This window comes from Mustela nivalis (assembly GCF_964662115.1).
Source record: "Mustela nivalis genome assembly, chromosome: 11".
NCBI classification, from domain to species: domain Eukaryota; kingdom Metazoa; phylum Chordata; class Mammalia; order Carnivora; family Mustelidae; genus Mustela; species Mustela nivalis.
The window spans coordinates 74510582-74530208 of NC_139030.1; the positions used below are offsets into that span (position 1 = coordinate 74510582).

Genomic DNA, 19627 nt, shown 5'->3' on the forward strand with positions numbered 1-19627 from the left:
TCATGAGGCAGCCCTGAGGAAAAGATCATATGGCACAGAACTGAGGCCTGCCAACAGCCACATCAGTAAGCATGAAAGTGGATCCAACCCCAGTCAAGCCTTCAGATGACTACAGCCCTGCTGACACCTGACTGTAGCCCTGCAGTCTCATAAGAGACCCAGGTCAGAGTCAATCAACTACGCTGCTTCTTCCTATCCCAAAGAAACTGAGATAATGCTTGTTGTTTTCAGCTACTAAGTTCTGAGGTATTTTGTTACAAAGCCATAGATAATAAAAACACTCATCTAAAAAAATCCATCCATCCTGCTTATTCTTCATAATAATCCTCAATATTTAATTTTTTTTTAAAGATCTTATTTACTTGAGAGAGAGAGAGAGAGCATGAGAGGGGAGAGGGTCAGAGGGAAAAGCAAACTCCCTGCTGAGCAGGGAGTCTGATGCGGGACTCGATATTGGGACTCCAGGATCATGAGCTGAGCTGAAGGCAGTCACTTAACCAACTGAGCCACCCAGGCACCCAACAATCCTCAATATTTGAAGTTATCTTGGGGCACCTGGGTGGTTGAGTTAAGTGGCTGCCTTCAGCTCAGGTCATGATCCTAGGGTCCTGGGATTGAGCCCTGCCATCAGGCTCCCCGCTTCCCTTGCTGAGCAAGGAGACTTCTTTTCCTTCTCTTGCTCCCCCTTCCTTTGTGCGTACGTGCTCTCGCTCTCTCTGTCAAATAAATAAATAAATAAAATCTTTAAAAAAGAAATTATTTGGGGGACCTGGGTGGCTCAGTTGGTTAAGCATCTGCCTTCAGCCCGGGTCCCAGGATCCCGGGATTAAGCCTCATGTGGGGCTCCCTACTCAGGCAGAGCCTGCTTTTCCCTCTCCCACTGGCCCTCTTCCTGCTCATTCATTCTCTCTCTCTGAAATAAATAAATAATTTTTTAAAAATATTTGAAGTTATTTTTCCTATTTTGTAACTGAGAATACTGAGGCTCAAAAGAACAAAAGAGAACTGTCCAAAATCACACTATTTAAATGGTACAGAAAGGATTCAAATGTTAATCTCCTCATTCAACAAATATTTATTGCACATTAAGTGCCAAGTTTTATGAAATCAAATACAGATATATATCTGCCCTTGGGTTCAGAGATCTTCTAGGTTCTCTTGCTCAGAATAAGAAAGGCAACCCGCTTTACAAAGTACCACATCTACTATATGAGTTGGTGAAATATGTAGCTATACTCACAAAAAAGAAGCAAACTTAAGGAAACCCCTAATACGGAGGCACCTGGGTGGCTTGGTTAGTTAAACATACAACTCTTGATTTTGGCTCAGGTCATGATCTCAGAGTTCTGAGATCACTCCACAACAGGATCCATGCTCAGCAGGGAGTCTTTCAAATTCTCTCTCTCTCTCCCTCTTCCTCTGCCCCTACCCATACCATGCTCTCTGCTCTCTAAAATAAATCTTTAAAAAAAAAAATCCCTAATATATATATAGATAGATAGAAACATATATAGATAAATGATGGGAAATGGCTTTTAATCCACATAATCAGGTATGTGTCAGGTACCATGCAATGATTTGGGAATACAGTAGTAATCACATGATGGATGCACTAGATGAAACACTCACTTTCTTTCACCTACTTTTACACTAAGCCTTTGAAAAACTAATGAACACAGCAAAGCAAGAGAAAAAAGCAGAAATTGCAAAATGCTTAACTCATCAAAACTGACCACTATAATTTTTTTGTAACAGATGATACACTACAAAATATTAAAATTATTAAAAATAAAAATACTAGTAATCCTGGGGCACCTGGGTGGCGCAGTGGGTTAAAGCCTCTGCCTTCGGCTCAGATCATGATCTCAGGGTCCTGGGATGGAGCCCCACATCAGGCTCTCTGCTCGGCGGGGAGCCTGCTTCCCTCTCTGTCTGCCTGCCTCTCTGCCTACTTGTGATCTCTGTCTGTCAAATAAATAAATAAATAATCTTAAAAAAAAAATACTAGTAATCCCTCAATCTTAGAAACAGAACTCTATCTGTAGTTAGCTTTTATTTAACTTTATATTTTTTTATAGTTGCAATCAGTATACCTACTATTTTCATAGCAAGTACTTCTCTGTGATTATACATCTTCCCAATCATACAAATGGGTACATACCAGGTATACTTTGCAGCCATAGTGTAATCCACTAGATTATTGCCCACTGGATATTTACTTTATAACCAATTTTTTGTGGACTATATAGATAGTTAGACAAGAAATACTTTTCTGAATTATGTCTTCTTAAAAAAAAAACCTCAGGGCCCCTGGGTGGCTCAGTGGGCTCTCTGATCAGCAGGGAGCCTGCTTCCCTTCCTCTCTCTGCCTGCCTCTCTGCCTACTTGTGATCTCTCTCTCTGTCAAATAAATAAATAAAAATCTTTAAAAAAAACCACACACCCCTCAAAAGAGTGCAATTACTAGGTCAAAGGACAGACTTTGTCCACTGCCTCTTTCCCTGAAAAAAGAGGGTCAGATCAACACACCATTTCACATTATTGATACTAAGTGCTGATATCCTTTCAAAACTTTTTTGCTACTTTAATAGTTGTAAAGTGCTAAATTAATGCAGCTCAAATAAGAATTTTTCATATCAAAGATATTTCCTGTTGTTTACTGACTTTATGTCCCTTTGTGTAAACTGTTTATATATCTTTTAAACTAACAGCTTCTTTACCTTTGGACCTATCAGTCCTACATGTATTTTTCATATTAGTACCTAATAAAAAAATAAAAAAACACAATGGGGCAGGAGCACCTTGCTGGCTCAGTCGGAAGAGCATGTGACTCTTGATCTCAGGGCTATAGGTTCAAACCCCACACTGAATGTAGAGATTACTTAAAAATAAAATCTTAAGGAAAAATTAAAACAGGAAAAAAGAATAGGGCAAAAATAGGGAAAATACAGGAAGAAACAAAATCTCGCTTTTCTACTTATTAAAAACCATCTTGTAATTTTCAACAATTTTCATAATGTTTGAATGACTATGCCATACCCTGTTCCAAAAACGATTTGAGACTGGTATTTTGAAGATAAAGAAGAGCACAGTACTAAAAAAAGAATAAAAATCTTGCATTCACTACACCTGATTTTACTTCTGGCCCCAACCAATTCTGATTTATATATCCTGGCTTTAAAAAAATCGAAAGAAAGAAAGAAAAGATCCAAGGGGCGCCTGGTGGCTCAGTGGGTTAAAGCCTCTGCCTTTGGCTTGGGTCATGATCCCAGGGTCCTGGGATCGAGCCCCGAGTCAGGCTTTCTGCTTGCAGGGAGCTTGCCTCCGCCCCTCTCTCTGCCTGCCTCTCTGCCTACTTGTGATCTGTCTGTCGAATAAATAAATAAAAATCTTAGGGGGAAAAAAAAAAGGCCCAATTCCCAATTTAAAAGTGTGTGTGCGCGTGTGTGTGTGTGTGTGTGGAGGTAAGGCTGCCTGAATTTCCCATTCTAGCTCAAAAATCCTGTAACAAAGTAGTTCAAATTTTGTTACTGAGTGCTTATTTCCTCAACTGCAATATAGTTTTTGATATGTCACATATTACATAATTAATAACTATAATAGAAATATTAAGGTAACAGGGCTCCTCAGGCGTTAAGCATCTGCCTTTGGCTCAGGTCATGATCCCAGTGCCCTGGGATCCACCCCTGCTTTGGGCCACACATCAGGCATCAGGCTCCCTGCTCAGAGGTTCAGCAGGAAGCCTGCTTCTCCCTCTCCTACTCCCCCTGCTTGTGTTCTCTCTCTCTGTGTCTCTCTCAAATAAAAATCTTAAAAAAAAAAAAAAAAAAAAAGAAGATTGAAATGAAAACTTCTCCAGTAAACCAAAAAAAGCCAGAATAACGTAATTCTAATGCGCCAAACATCCCATATTAAGTGCAAGGTATATGGAGTTCCACCTCAGGGGGTCAGTGTCATTTTCTTTTTCACTCTTTTTTTTTAAGATTTTATTTGTTTATTTGAGAGAGAGCACAGAGGGAAAGGGAGAAGCAGACTCCCAGCTGAGCAGAGAGCCCAATGTGGGGTTCGATCCCAGGCCCCTGAGACCACGACCGGAGGTGTAGGCAGATGCCCACCTGACTGAGCCACCTAGGTTCCTCTCACTCATTTTCACAAGAGAAAGATGAAACTAATTCAAGCACCTTTAAGTGGACTTCACTCAACTCCTCTCCCCATTCCCTTTATGAAAACTTTTTCCTGCAGTATAACATTCTTGCCAAAAAGTACATAAATCACAAATGTACAATTCCAAAAGTTTCAATAAAGCAAATATATTCACATAACCAATATTTTAAAAAAAGAAAATATCTGGGGTGCCTGGGTGGCTCAGCTAATTAAACTTCCAACTCTTGATTTCAGCTCAGGTCTTAATCTCAGGGCTGTGGGTTCAAACCCTGCACTGGGCTTCACACTCGGCATGGAGCCTACTTAAAAATTAAAAAATTAACAGAAATAAAAATTTAAAAAATACATCAAGAACACTCAAAATTCTTGATGTCCTTCCAGTCAACCCTTCCCAAAGTAAGCACTATTTCTGACTTTCATCTCCAAAGATTAGTTCTGTCTACTTTTTTAACATTTTATGCAAATGAATATTCCTTTATGTCTGGCTTCTTTCACTAAACATTATGGGAGACTCATCCACAATGCTACAGAGAACCACAGTTTGTTCTTTTACACTGCTAACGGAATCTCACTGTATGGACAGACCACAATATATTATTCTGTTGCTGATTTAGGCTGTTTCTAGTTCTCTGCTGTATCAATTGCGCTGCTATGAGCGTTCCTGGATATGAAATTTAGTAAAAGGTTGTATTTCTGTTGGTCTATGCCTAGAAGTGAAATTGCCAGGAGTAAAATAAGGTATTTTCAACTTCAGTAAGCACTACCAAATATTTTCCCATAAAAACAGTACTAACTTTACCATTTTTACCTGTTTTACTCAGACCTCTAGGATACATTAACATGAGTGCTTCCTCTATAGACAAACACAATTAAAGATGAAGGATTAAAAATAAAGGAGACCTTGAAACAGCATCTACCCTCCAGGTCCATAGCTCAGAGACAAACATGTAAACAAATGCATCCATTTATCTCATCTAATCATCATTTTAACCACAAAAATTAAGTTAAACATTATCATCTCTATTATTCCTGTAAGGAAAGGGATACCTGTAGAGGGAATTACCCAAGATCACACAGTTGAGTAGTGACCAAATCAGAAATAGAACATGGGTGTTCAGAGCACCTGGGTGGCTCAGTCATTAGGCATCTGCCTTCATTTTGGGTTATGACCCCAGGGTCCTAGGATCGAGCCCCACATGGGGCTCCCTGCTCAGTGGGGACTGTTTCTCCCTCTCCCACAGCCCCTGCTTGTATTCCCTCTCTCGCTGTGTCTGTCAAATAAATAAATAAAATCTTTACCAAAAAAAAAAAAAAAATTAAACTCCTAATCCTGGGTTTACTCACAAATTTAACCCACTGAAGAAGCAAAAATTCCAGAAAAACTAATGGAGAAAGAAGCAGCTCTGAGATCAAAGTCTAACAAACTCTAAAATGGCAACAGACATACTACACATGGCACAGCTTACAGATAAAGACTACCAACATCTCTATAAGGGGAAGATGGGACTAAAGGTATTAATATCCCAACAGAAATCATGTCAAGGGGCGCTTGGGTGACTCAGTCAGTTAAGAGTTTATTTTCAGTTCAGGTCATGATCTCAGGGTCATGGGATTGAGACCCGAAATCAAGGCTCCCTCCTCAGTGGAGAGTCTGAGTCTCCCTCTACCTCTGCCCTTTCCCCCTGCTTGTGTGTTCTCTCCCAAATAAATAAAATTATGTCAAAATATATACCTCTGAAAAAATTTTACTTCACTATAAAAATTTTATTCTAGAATTATTTTGAGGGGAAAAAAATAACTTCAAGCACCATCTAATAAAATAAACATTTCCAACTACTACTAAACTTATACTGCATGCAAGAACTGCTCTAAAACATCAAAGTACATCTTTTACTACGTAAACGATTACAGTATATTTGTATTTGTGTAGATCTGAGTGGGGAGTGAAAATGTCAGAGATAATTAGATCTATATGATTTGTTTTAAAATATATATATACATTTGTGTATTACCAATATAATTTAAAATAAAAGCTAAATATCGGAAGTCATTCCCAGGCTACTTAGAGGATACCTTCATGTCTACAAATTCCAGAATTCCACAGTGGCCCATGAGGAACATCCAAAAGGCCATTCTCAGTATTTCAAACCAAAGTCCTCCTCCTACCATAATACCAGCACAATAATCAAGTTGAATAACCAAGTATTTTAGTTTACTTCTTAAATTCTTAACAGAATAACTTGTAAACAAGACTGAAAGTAACTTTGAACTAGAGAGTAACTTTGAACTTCTTTGAACTAGAAGCACATATTACGCTGGCATGTTTTCTTTTATCAGGGAAAAGGGTCTAAGGTTTTTGTAGAGTCCTAAAGGTATCTATGACCTTCAACAAAAGATAAACACAAATTTAAAATGTATTTTCTTCTTTTCAATGTAGCAAACATGACCGTTTTATAATCAAACTATATCTATATAATACATGTTATGTTCTTATATCAACAGTAACTGAAAATGTATAAAAGGTGCTAAAATGTAAATGTACAACATACATAAACATTTTCCCAATGGCAGTAAATACTTGGTTGTTTCTGACTTAATGTATTAAGTATGAATAGGGTTCTTCTAAAAATAAAATAAAATTAAAATGTAATATTGGTTTTAGTCTGGTCTAATTGAGTAGACTTCCTAAGGAGAAAGAGCAGTAAAAGGGCACCTGTGTGCATGTTTGACTCATAGCCAAAAACGGTGTTTATGGAAAACTTCAGATGGAGCAAAGAGGCACTCGGCCAATAAAATCTACAGCTGTGAGACTTGGAACTTACAAGTGCCCAAACTCCAAAAGCAAAAGTGGAATTATGGGACAGACTTTGAAGCTTGTTTATGTGCAAATTTTTCTAGGAAGAAACTTTGTATTCCTCTATTCAGATATATAGTCTTTGATCAACACTAAAAATATTTTCTAACACCAGAGAAAGTAGTGAAAGGAAATCCCATCCAGTTGTTATTTACTTTCTTTCCCTATAATCATTTGTAAACAAAACTCACCATGGCTAGGAAGGAGAAGTTTAAATCTTATATCCAGAGATTTGTAACTTTTTTCCCATCCTAATTCCTAAGAGGTTAGAAACTGCTCCACTCATTAACATTGTTCCCAAAAACACAACAGTTCCTGGCTGGGAGACACACTGGAGGGGCTGCAGCATATCAAAATCTCCTTGAAAAAATAACTCTTGTGCTTTGAATATACCCCATACCCTACAGGCCTCATGTACAGTCATCTGATGGTATATACCCAGGCACTGCCTCAGATCTCTGGGGAAGAAGATGATTAATAGATGGACTTGATGCAGAACCGGAAAGGGACTAGGCACTTTCTAAAGAAAGCGAAGTACACCATGTAAGAAAGAACAGAGGAGACAGGGCTAAAGTTGCAAAGTTGAGAGATTATTCATGCACACAGCAGGACACTACACTCCAGCTACAGCATTTGTTATTCTCAAGTACAAGTTGGTATAGTTACAGACTATATACTAGATTACTTTAGCCAGAGAGAAAATCAAACACCTTCAGGGACAGAGATTTGAATTTAATGAAGAATAATGTATTTAGTCTTGGCACCTTGCTTAATCAAATTTTTTAATAAAAAATAAATCAGAGAACAGATACCTAGCATTTATGTTCATTCACAGAAGAAATGTTTTAGAGCCATCTCCAACTCTAATCAGTAACTCTGTTTAGATAGAAGAGACCATGTGTTTTAAGGTGAAGTTCACATACCATCTATGCCAGTATCAGTTACATCTCAACTAACCTGGTTGAGGTTTCAACCAGAAAGAAACTGAACTGCTCAGGCTATTAAAATGGGAGTACTATGCTCCTCAGTGGACACTCCAAAACCAGTCTACAATATCCATATAATTAGCAACTAGGAACGAGTCTACAGACCATAGCAAGACTTTCAAATTGTAGAAATCAAGAAACCAGAACCCTTCTTCCCTTAAGACATTTCTTTCTTGACAATCATTTTGCCAAATCATTCTTGCCTTAACATATTCTGAAACAGAGTATACTATGGAAAGAGGTTTCTAAGTTTGGTAAAATCCTTCACCATCTTGGCTAATTATAATGGTGATGCAGGACACATGGCAAATACACTCCCATGCTTTCTTAAAGGCAGTGTCACACTGTATTTCCTCTGGCTTTTTTACCCCCTCAATCCATCAACTGTCAATTGATATAAAGTATAATTCCCTACCAGTGTGCGTAGGCAATAAGCATCACATCACAAGTCCCTATTTTATGCTTTTACCTTCTCTAGTTCTGAAGGTCAAAGTTTCCTATGTTATGTCTGAACTTGTACTAAGATGTTTGGCATTCATAAAACAAAGAAGGAATTAATATTTTTCTTAATTGTGGGGGAGGGGAAGGAATCTACAAAGGCGGATTTTACCTTCTAAGTAGCATTATATTGGTCTACATTAATAATTTTCCCAGCAGGCCTTCTTCCGTGATTTTACTTTGAACAATCACAGCCTTTGTTTCTCAGATCCTCTTACATGTGACATTTGATCAAAGTTTTAAAATCAGCAACTAATGGAGGTGGAGAAAAGTACTGCTCAGTAAAGGCATTACACAAAGCCATCCCATAGCTCATTTCAAGGTTGCTACAAGCTGGATCACAGAAGTTTTCTAGCTGAACACTATTTAGATGTTAAGTTAAATTTTCTGTACCCTGAACACTTCATCTTACTGCACATAACCATATGCTTCTCAGAAAATCATCCCCTAAACGTTACTAAAGCATGCCTTAAGAAAATTCTTCAGCTCCTTCACATATGTGTGTTTTTCAAAGACAAGTGCAAGGTACCAAACAATTTTTATTCTTACTTGAGATCTCTCCACATAGCCTTTAAAAAAAAAAAAAAAAAAAGCCTGCGTCCTTGCCCCTCCTCCCCAAAATTCAGGTAACTAAATTACATACATTACCAGTTCTAGAATTAGTGGCATTCTAGTGAGGTGGAATATGAAAAGAAAACTAATAAGATCAATTAATTAATTCATGCCTAGAAGTCCTCACCCAAGGAAAATCTTCCCCAAAGAAATGGAGAAAAAATTTTAAAAAGAATAGTAAAGGCAGTATCTCACACTTCAACATGCTATATAAGGAAAGACGGCTGAAAGGAAATCTTGCAGGGAATTTTATCCCTTTGAACTTTCAAATAAACTCTTAAGTAAGATTATGCAAACTTACTAAAGACCGGTCCTGATTAGAGGGAAAAAATGCACCCCTTCTCCAAGTCAGTTCTGGAGGCTTTCTCCAGAATTGTTAAGGTTTGTGTTGGGTAAAGAAAGACTTCCTAACAAACCAGCATTCTTTTCCACATGATCAGAGCTAATTGGCCCCCCTGCAGACTAAGTGACCAATCACATCAGCTTCAGTTGAAACTAGCCCCCACAACATTATAAACAGAGGAATGTGAACTGTAAACCCAGTCCAAGAAGAGAACTTACAAGCTAGACTTGTAGATTAAAGTTACCTTATCAAAAAACAGACTCCGCAAGTTTCCTCAAGACCTACCTGTGCAAACACAAGCTGACCCAGCAAAAGAACTGGTGAGTACATAAAATAATATTCATTCTTATTTCTTTCCTTAAGGGGAACAGAGAAAGAAATTGAGTGGCAAATAGGGACAGAGCCAGACATCACCAATAGATTTTTAAAACAAAGATACTACCTCTAGAGTCATACATTAAGATTCTTTATGCTTTTTCCTTAAATTTTGAAAATGGAATTAATAGCCCATCTGAGAGCATTACTAGAAATTACTAGAAATTTATTAAATGAATACTAATTCCGCATTATAATATGGAAATCAGTAGAAAGGAAAGGCCCTAGAAAAAATACAGTGGCTTTTTTGTTTTTATCCCCCTTCCTTGGCTTTTAAATATATATATATATACATATAGATATCTTTCTTTTGGAAGGGATTAAAAAAACCAACATGAGTGTACAAGAACAAATGAGCCCCCCCAAAAATATTTTTAAGCCATGAAAAGTGATGAATACTTAATTTTAAATGTCTTTTTAAAGCCAGAACTACTACCGAAATTAGTAGATGCTTCTACAAATAAGAAATTAAAATAGAAAAGAATCTCTGAGCTTATATAAGAGTTAGAACTCACACTGTTTGCCCCAATTATAGAGGGTAAGAGAGATGATTCTAAGACTCTAAACAGTTTTTACACCAGTTATAAGCAAATACATAGTAATACTGTGATCATTTAACATTTGTATTTATAGCCTATTATCTTAACTGTTTAATATGAACTACAATACTACCTTACAACATGGCAATAGAAAATATGCAATTTTAAGTGCTACAAACCAAATGAGAAAAATGAATCCTAATTTTCACAGCCAAAGAAGCAGCCAAACTATCATTTTTATAAAGTATTATTTTTTTCCACCAAAGTCTGTAAATGAGCAAATACTTTACAGCCCACACACAGAGATACAAACAAACCTTCCTAAGCTTCAATTTTATTTTCTACTGGGCTCAGTTTGTGAGAACCATATAAATACAAACCAAAACAAAAACACATTCAACGGGTATTTGTACACCTATAAAGATATGAAATTACTTGGAGAGAAAATCTACATGTATCAGGCAACAATAATGTAATTTTTAAATACCATACAAGCAGATGTAAAACGACATAGGAGAAAAAAGAAAAAATATCACCTAGAAAACCTCTGTCAGTTGAGGGAAATGAAATTTTTAAACTTACAAAGTTTTAAGAGAGCATGTTACTTAATTCCCTTTCATCTCTCTCTTTTTTTAATATAAGAAGGCTGGCCAAGGAGATTGGGTGGCTTGCCCAGCTGACACGGCTGTGGAACCAACAGAGCCAGAGCAGGGTCCGCTAGATTTCCCACCTGATGTTCATTTACTAACCCATAATGCTTACATGAATGCAAAAATGGACTTATTCAGGGTAATCCATTAAATGGAGATCAAAATCTTATTCTCTCAACTACTCCACCCCACCACACAACCTAAACAAGATTGGCATGTACATAAAAAGGAGAATGCTTCACTGTTTAGATATTAGCCTTGACATTCCTGTTCACAGGCTTTTCCATGTATTTAGTTAGCTGCAAGAGAAAAAAAGAAATTGTTGAAGCCTATAGTGACTGTTACAAAGCTGTAGGTAACAAGTAATAACCCTCAAAAAGCCCAAATGATAATACTTTTGTTAGCTATAATATATACAGAAAGGCTATCTCCCTGAGTAATGAGTTTTAGAACTTAATAAAGTAGGTTGAAAATCAAGAGTCAAGGAACTTTCCCTCCTCAAAAAAACTACCGTGAAACAATCAGCAATTAGTAGCATTCACCAGGACAGTGGTTCCTTAATTGCAGTAAGCGCAAGGGTACAAGGTAAATGATGGGCATTTTCACATAGGCAGGAAGCAACAAACAACAAAGGTGAAACTAATATAATATTACATACCAATTTCACCTCAAAAGAAGAAAAAAAAAAAAAAACCGTAAAGGACAGTGCAGTGGTTTACAATCTTTTGAAGGCAGACTATTATCATTCCTTATTATATCTTCTTCAAGTGTCAAAATGCATTTTCTTTTATAAAATTAGTATGATATGTTCTAAAAATTACTTTCTCACCTGGCAAAATACAAATTTGGAAATGCTATGTAAGAAGTCTCCTCTCCACATTTTGCTTTAATTTGTACTGGTTTATAATATCCAAAAGATTAGACTATGTAGTAATTGTAGTTGTGCCGATCTTCAAATTTTATGTCTTCTTTAACTGAAAATACATTTCTTATCTACAAATCTCAGGTCTAAACCTAAACACTCCTAAAGACCAAATATTCTGTAATGACTCTTAAACAATTAGTCAAATGGAATGTAGTATTATTCACAAAGGCTAACCAGGATCAAAATGTCTATTTTTGAAGCAAAACATTACTGACTCTGAACTCTGGACTTGGTGTGGAATTCATTAACACTTACTACCTTTGGGATCCTAGGAAACTCACTATGCTTCAGTTTATCTGTAAAATGGGAATTAAAATGGTACTTACTATTTCAAAAGATAAGGAACATTAATAATAATAAAGCAGCCAAGACTGAAAGGTTACTTTGCACCAGGCATTGCCTATGGGCTTCACATAAGTTAACACAAGAAGTAACTGGTATAATTCCTGCCACATAATAAGTAATACATACTGGCTAATATTTTTAATCATTACTGTCATAAGAATCATGTATGGGGTTAACAATGATTTAAGACAGATACCTGAGATAGTTATGGGGACCAGAAGAACATCTACTGGCAATGCTAAAAACATGGCTGTCAAAGACTATCTTATGAATACAAGGTCAGTCATCTTGGGAAAGATTTTTTCACCAAACTTTCTAAATAGCTTCTTGTAGTAAGAAAATTAACCTGTAAAGTTAGCCAGATGTGGATAATAATACAAATAATCTAAGGCCCCCATCTACCTAGTGTATGTTTCTAATCCTTGGTGACATCATCTAGAAAACGGGACAATAATGTCTATCTTGCTGGGGCACGTGGGTGGCTCAGTCAGTTAGATTTCTGAATCTTGATTTTGGCTCAGGTCATGATCTTAGGATGAGATCTCTCTATTGAGACTCACCTCTGGTGTGGGGCTCTGCAACCATGGCAGGGGAGAGGGTAGGGTCTGCTTGAGGATTCTCTCTCCATCTCCCTTTATCCCTCCCCCCACTCTTCTCCTCTCTCAATAAATATTAAAAAAAAAAAAAAAAACTATCTTGCTGAGATACCAAAGAATTAGAGACAATGCAATATAGAAGGTACCTAGCAGAGTGCCTATGAAAATTTTACTATTGCTGGGACGCCTGGGTGGCTCAGTTGGTTAGCTAGCTGCCTTCGGCTCAGGTCATGATCCCAGCGTTCTGGGATCGAGTCCCACATCGGGCTCCTTGCTCCGCAGGGAGCCTGCTTCTCCCTGACTCTGCCTTCCACTGTCTGCCTGTGCTCGCTCTCGCTCTCTCTCTCTCTCTGACAAATAAAAAAAAAAAAAAAAAAAAAAAAATTTTACTATTGCTGTTGTTTACTTTCAAAACAACAGATAAGGTCTCCTAAAACACTTAAAAATCTAACAAAATGAGTCATTAAATAGCTGTGCTGAGAAAAAAAAATACACAAAAGATAATGACCACTCGTTAGAATAATGAATTATAAAGCATTAATGACTTTAACTTTATAATATGAAAATAAAATGGTTATCTCTATGGCTACTCTAAATACACTTTAACCATTATCCCAGTGTTCCATGAGTAATACAATCTGAAGAAAATACAAGAGAATGTCTCTAATATCACAATACGTGTTAAATTAGCCTCAGGGGAGGAGGGAAAGTATATACCCAGCTGGCCAATGTCCAATACCAGTATCACAAGAAGGCCCACAGCCCCAAAGTCTCTCTCTAGAATGGGAAGGACTCAGCAAGCCCAAGCAACAAGCTCCTCCAAAAGCCTCTAGTCTTTAGGTGCCATTGTCATGCAAAAAGTAAGGAAGGGAATACACAATACTCTCCAGAGCATCTATTTCTGAGGGAAAGCAGCTAGGCAGAGTCAAATGTAAATTCCTAGCAATGTCCTCTGGCAAAAAGAAAGGGAAAGCATAGCTGCATCTTCCATTCTGTTCCTGTGAGGCTCCACATAAAAGTCTTAAGACACCTTTGATATAAGCAAGAATCAACACACAGAAAGCATACCTCAGACGACTTCTCAACACACAGAGAAAAACATACCTACTGTTTTATAGTTCAACTGTTTACAGCTAAAAACTAATTACATTAATTATCTTTTAAAAATTGCCATGGGGCGGTACCTGGGTGGCTCAGTGGGTTAAGCCTCTGCCTTTGGCTCAGGTCATGATCTCAGGGTCCTGGGATTGAGCCCCGCATCAGGCTCTCTGCTCAGCAGGGAGCCTGCTTCTCCCTCTCTCTCTGCCTGCCTCTCTGCCTATTTGTGATCTCTCTGTCAAATAAACTAAATCTTTAAAAAAAAAAAAAATTGCCATTTGGGGACACCTGGTTGGCTCAGCTGGTTAAGCGACTGCCTTCAGCTCAGGGTCTTGATCCTGGAGTCCTGGGGATCAAGTCCCGTATGGAGCTCCCAGCTCCACGGGGAGTCTGCTTCTCCCTCTGACCTTCTTCCCTCTCACGCTCTCTTCTCACTCTCCCTCTCTTTCTTTCTCAAATAAATAAAATCTTAAACAAACAAACAAACTTGCCATCTGGGGGATGCCTGGGTGGCTCAAGTCATGATCCCAGAGTCCTGGAATCAAGCCACAGATCAGACTCAGGGAGCTTGTTTCTCCCTCTGCCCCTCCCCCCTTCTTGTGTGCACACGCACACATGTGCTCTCTCTCTCGCTCTCTCCAATGAATAAATAAAATTTTTAAAAATGTTTTAAAATTGCCATTTGGTGCCTTAATGGTTATTTTAGTTCATTAAACTTGAAGCTTTTTTTTCTGGCTTACTTACTCTCAAAATTAGTGTTATTGGGACACCTGGGTGGCTCAATCGGTGAAGCATCTGCCTTCCAATTAAGTCAGGATCCAAGGCTCCTGGGATCAAGCCCCACATCAGACTCCCTGCTCAGTGCTTGCTTTCTCCCCAATCTGTCCCAGCTTGTGCTCTCTTTCAAATAAACAAATAAAATCTTAAAAACAAAACAAAAACAAAAAACTCGTATTACCTAGGAATCTCCACCTAGAATCTCGTATTTTTCCAAGAAAATAATTTTCTCCTCACCCCACAATCTAATCAGAATCTAGAATATTCAGGGGCGCCTGGGTGGCTCAGTGGGTTAAGCCGCTGCCTTCGGCTCAGGTCATGATCTCAGGGTGCTGGGATCGAGTCCCACATCGGGCTCTCTGCTCAGCAGGGAGCCTGCTTCCTCCTCTCTCTCTGCCTGCCTCTCTGCCTACTTGTGATCTCTGTCTGTCAAATAAATAAATAAAATCTTTAAAAAAAAAAAAAGAATCTAGAATATTCAGAGGATGGCAATCCATTAGACATAGAAAGAATCCATGAAAATGGCTGCAAAGTGACAAAAACAAAGCCTATTCAGAAAACTTTGAAGAGGCTAATTAAAAAGCATACATTAGAACTATGGATCTCTAAAAGTTTAGTCCTGTCATAGGGCAGAGTTCAGCTTCAAAACATCTGCAGGCAGTTTAACACTACATTTTCAAATGATTTCTAGTTATTTACACAGAGGAGTACATACATTTAACTTATTTCTTTTAGTCATGAATTATCCATAATTATTAATTATAAAAAATTGTTATTTACACAAATATGTTTAGTCAAACCAATAAATACTTTATGTCTGGAATTGAGCAAGAAAGAGACAAGGATGTCAAAGAGACACAAACCATAACACCAACCTTCAGTGATTTTGAAATATACTTGGAAATATTAAAATGCCAAACAATATTTTAACAGTCATTCAAGGAAACAATAACAGACAGCCTAAGGCAAGCCATGATAAGGTAGCAACTGAATGGCTTAGTCAATAAATGCCCCCTTCTGTGAAGAGAAAAGAGAGAGAGCTGTCAGACTAAGAAAGTCTGCCCAGTAGCCAGGGAAGCATTCCAAAGAGAGCAGCAAGTGAATGAGGTCTCAGAATTTATTAGTATTAACTGTAAAACAGTTAAGAGCTTACTAATTTATTCTTGGTTTCAGATAATTACAGTCTGAAATGGATGGCAGTAACTGCAAAGTTATTGCTCCTCTTCTAACTCAGAGCTACCGGAGGATGGTCACCAAGGACGGCCATAGCACACTTCAAATGGATGGTGCTCAAAGAGGTCTTGCATATCTGCGAGATGCTTGGGGAATCCTAATGGACATGCGCTGGCGCTGGATGATGTTGGTCTTTTCTGCTTCTTTTGTTGTTCACTGGCTTGTCTTTGCAGTGCTCTGGTATGTTCTAGCTGAGATGAATGGTGATCTGGAACTAGATCATGATGCCCCACCTGAAAACCACACTATCTGTGTGAAGTACATCACCAGTTTCACAGCTGCATTCTCCTTCTCCCTGGAGACACAACTCACAATTGGTTATGGTACCATGTTCCCCAGTGGTGACTGTCCAAGTGCAATCGCCTTACTTGCCATACAAATGCTCCTAGGCCTCATGCTAGAGGCTTTTATCACAGGTAATTATTTTTGTTCTTTTTAAAAAAAAAAATTACAAGTGGTTTGGGAAGGGGATTCAGTTATAAGCAACCGTGCTGTAGAATAATTTAATTTGCATTATTAGCAGGTAATGTCGAAGATTGAAAAAGAAAAGTCTAGGGCCAAATGAGAGGTGACATTATAAGAAACCTGACTCTACACTTAAATTTTACCTGTTGGAACTCCTAAAGAAAAAAAGGACCATTATGACACTAACTTGCAGCAACATCTTACACCAAAAAATATTAACAAGAGGTCTAAAAGGCATTTTTCAGATAAGCTAAATACTTCGTCAAATAAGTGGATAAATATGTTAAATGCATATTTTGACAATCATTTTACCTAACAGAGAAATGTTGATTTTTTTTCCCCTTTACTGGGTTAGAATATCCTCCTCTGAGTTTATCTGTTCAACATTTATTCTTCATCAGTGATCCCAGAGCACAATAGTCAGCATTATATTTAGAGATCAAGTAAGTACACACATCCTTACTGGAAATATGGTTACAAAGATTATGAAATTTTATTTATAAACCCTGATAACACATTAGACTTTCCTCTAATTAAAGTAGGACTAGTGTCACTTTTATAAGTGATATATATATAGTTTAAAAATCTAAAAACAAGTAAAAAATAAGACCTGACTTTAACACATTACACAATAATATTCTGAAAAAGTTAAGTGACGGGCCAAATGAAGAACAATCTGGAATGAAGTCCAGTGTGCTGCCAATTGGCTCTATAATTTGTAACAAATCACTTAACTTCCCTACAGGAATTCTTAAACTAGGTCAATCATTAGATAAAAGTTAGGGGATCCATGAAATTAGGAAAAACTTGAATCTTTTTTCACTAGCCCCTAACTGAAAATCGTCATGTCCTTCTACCACAAACAGACAACAACAACAAAAAAAATAGTATCAGCAATACTGGTAACTCTGATACAAATAGAAATCACAGATATTTTCATATCCCACTACAGTACTTCAAAAGTATACTATTAAACCCGCCACTATATTTTATTGTTTAGTGCATTAAAAAAGCACATATAGTACTATAATTTTTTAAATGTTCAACTCAATTTCAGTGTATTTTGCTACCTTCATATGTATTTTATGTTTATGCACTTAAAGCATAACTCTGAGAAGAGGTCCACAGATCTTTCCAGCCTGCCAATAAGATCTGAGGCACTGAAGTAGTTAAGAAATCCTGACCCACAGCTTGGGGGCACACAGAAGATGCACTTTGGAAAAGTACACTGAAATCACCACAGAGCCAGAGCCTTCTAAAATAAAAAGAGGAGGGAAGGTTATATAAGTTTCAAAGATAAAAAACTGCTCAAAATGTGTCACGCATTCTACTGTCCCCTCCCTACGCCAAAATCATCCTATTCTCAATCTAATTTTTACTTCAATTTGAAACAATATCATTACAAATGAAATTCATTTATTTTCTGTTACTTTTTTTAAGTGGGGGCAGAAATGTAATAAATGACCATTCTTACACTTTATAAGAAATGAGAAGACGAAGTTACACTTCTATGTAACAAAATGAATTCTGCTTAACCCTTCTGAAATCACAACTTTTAAATAAGGATTTATGTACATTGTGAAAAATTCTTCAGGCAAATGAGACTACCCAAATCAATGTGTTCATCAATTCTTGACTCACTTGGAAGGCATGGCATCAAAAAATGTATAACTATTTGATACATCATTCTCATTCAGAAAAGGTATTCATATTTTAAGTGTTCGTTCTAAAAAAATTCAATGATTTCTAATTTAGGTGCCTTTGTGGCGAAGATTGCCCGGCCAAAAAATCGAGCTTTCTCAATTCGCTTTACAGACTTAGCAGTAGTAGCTCACATAGATGGCAAACCTAATCTAATTTTCCAAGTGGCCAACACTCGACCTAGCCCTCTGACCAGTGTCCGGGTCTCAGCTGTACTCTATCAGGAAAGAGAAAACGGTGAACTCAACCAGACCAGTGTGGACTTCCATCTTGATGGCATCAGTTCTGAGGAATGTCCATTCTTTATCTTTCCACTAACCTACTATCACTCCATTATACCATCAAGTCCTCTGGCTACTCTGCTCCAGCATGAAAGTCCTCCCCACTTCGAATTAGTTGTGTTCCTCTCAGCAATGCAGGAAGGCACTGGAGAAATATGCCAAAGGAGGACGTCCTACCTACCCTCCGAGATCATGTTACATCACTGTTTTGCCTCTCTGTTGACCCGGGGTTCCAAAGGTGAATATCAAATCAAGATGGAGAATTTTGACAAGACTGTTCCTGAACTTCCAACTCCTCTAGTCTCCAAGAGCCCAAACAGGACTGACCTGGACATCCGTATCAACGGACAAAGCATGGACAATTTTCAGATCTCGGAAACAGGACTGACTGAATAAGATGTCTTCATTACACCCTATTTTTTAATGTATTAAATATACGCAGCCAGTTATGCAGCTACTTTTTCTTCATATCTCATGTTTTCTCTTTTTTCAATGCTGATTACATCTCTCCGATTACATCATGGTAATCAAGCCTGTGTCCATAAAAATGGCTGAGCTAACAATACACATTCTGGAAATATAACATTCTACCTTACAAGTTTGTATCTGTGGTTATCTGCTGAAATCAATGCATCTCAACATGACAGATATTTATACAGAAATATTGGTGGATTTATAATAAAGTGGTATGATACCACTAATGAAGGTAAAACAGGACAATTAAGTTTAACACAGCCAAACTCTAAAATCAACCACAAATCTCTCATTTTCATCTGCAAGTTGAAGCAGCAGTCTAGTCTTAAACCTAGCTCCCTGGGTAGAATGATGATTTCACAATATTTAATGAACATCCTTCTAAAACTGTCATTTTTTTCAAGACAACAAGATCACTCCTCTGGTTCTTCATACTACAAAACTGGAGTAAGTATTACCCCCTTAATTTTTTGACATCTAAGAACAAAAATTTACACACAAAAAAACCAGCAAAGTATAGATTTATACATAGCTCTAAAAGCATTTCAGCATGATACTCAAACACATGCACATGTTCATGTATTTGTGGTAGAAACTGATCAGATCAAGTAACAGATCCAGCCTGAATGAAACCAATAAGGTGGTATTTTTGTAAGGAGATGCAAAATTCTATCTACTGTAAAGCCACCTTGCATAAAAATCAAATAGTGA

At 37.5% G+C, this 19627-nt stretch overlaps 2 protein-coding genes across 17 annotated transcripts in view; one reads left to right on the plus strand and one right to left on the minus strand.

Annotated features, from left to right (window-relative positions):
- GIGYF2 (GRB10 interacting GYF protein 2) overlaps positions 1-19627 on the minus strand; it is a 150688-nt gene that overhangs the window by 64525 nt on the left and 66536 nt on the right. The gene's annotated exons all lie outside the window — the stretch shown is intronic.
- Positions 9611-19037, plus strand: KCNJ13 (potassium inwardly rectifying channel subfamily J member 13). Its single transcript, XM_082690663.1, has 3 exons — positions 9611-9777; positions 15936-16411; positions 18216-19037. Exons 2-3 carry the CDS (start codon positions 15952-15954, stop codon positions 18836-18838), a joined length of 1083 nt encoding a protein of 360 aa, XP_082546789.1. The 5' UTR covers positions 9611-9777; positions 15936-15951; the 3' UTR covers positions 18839-19037.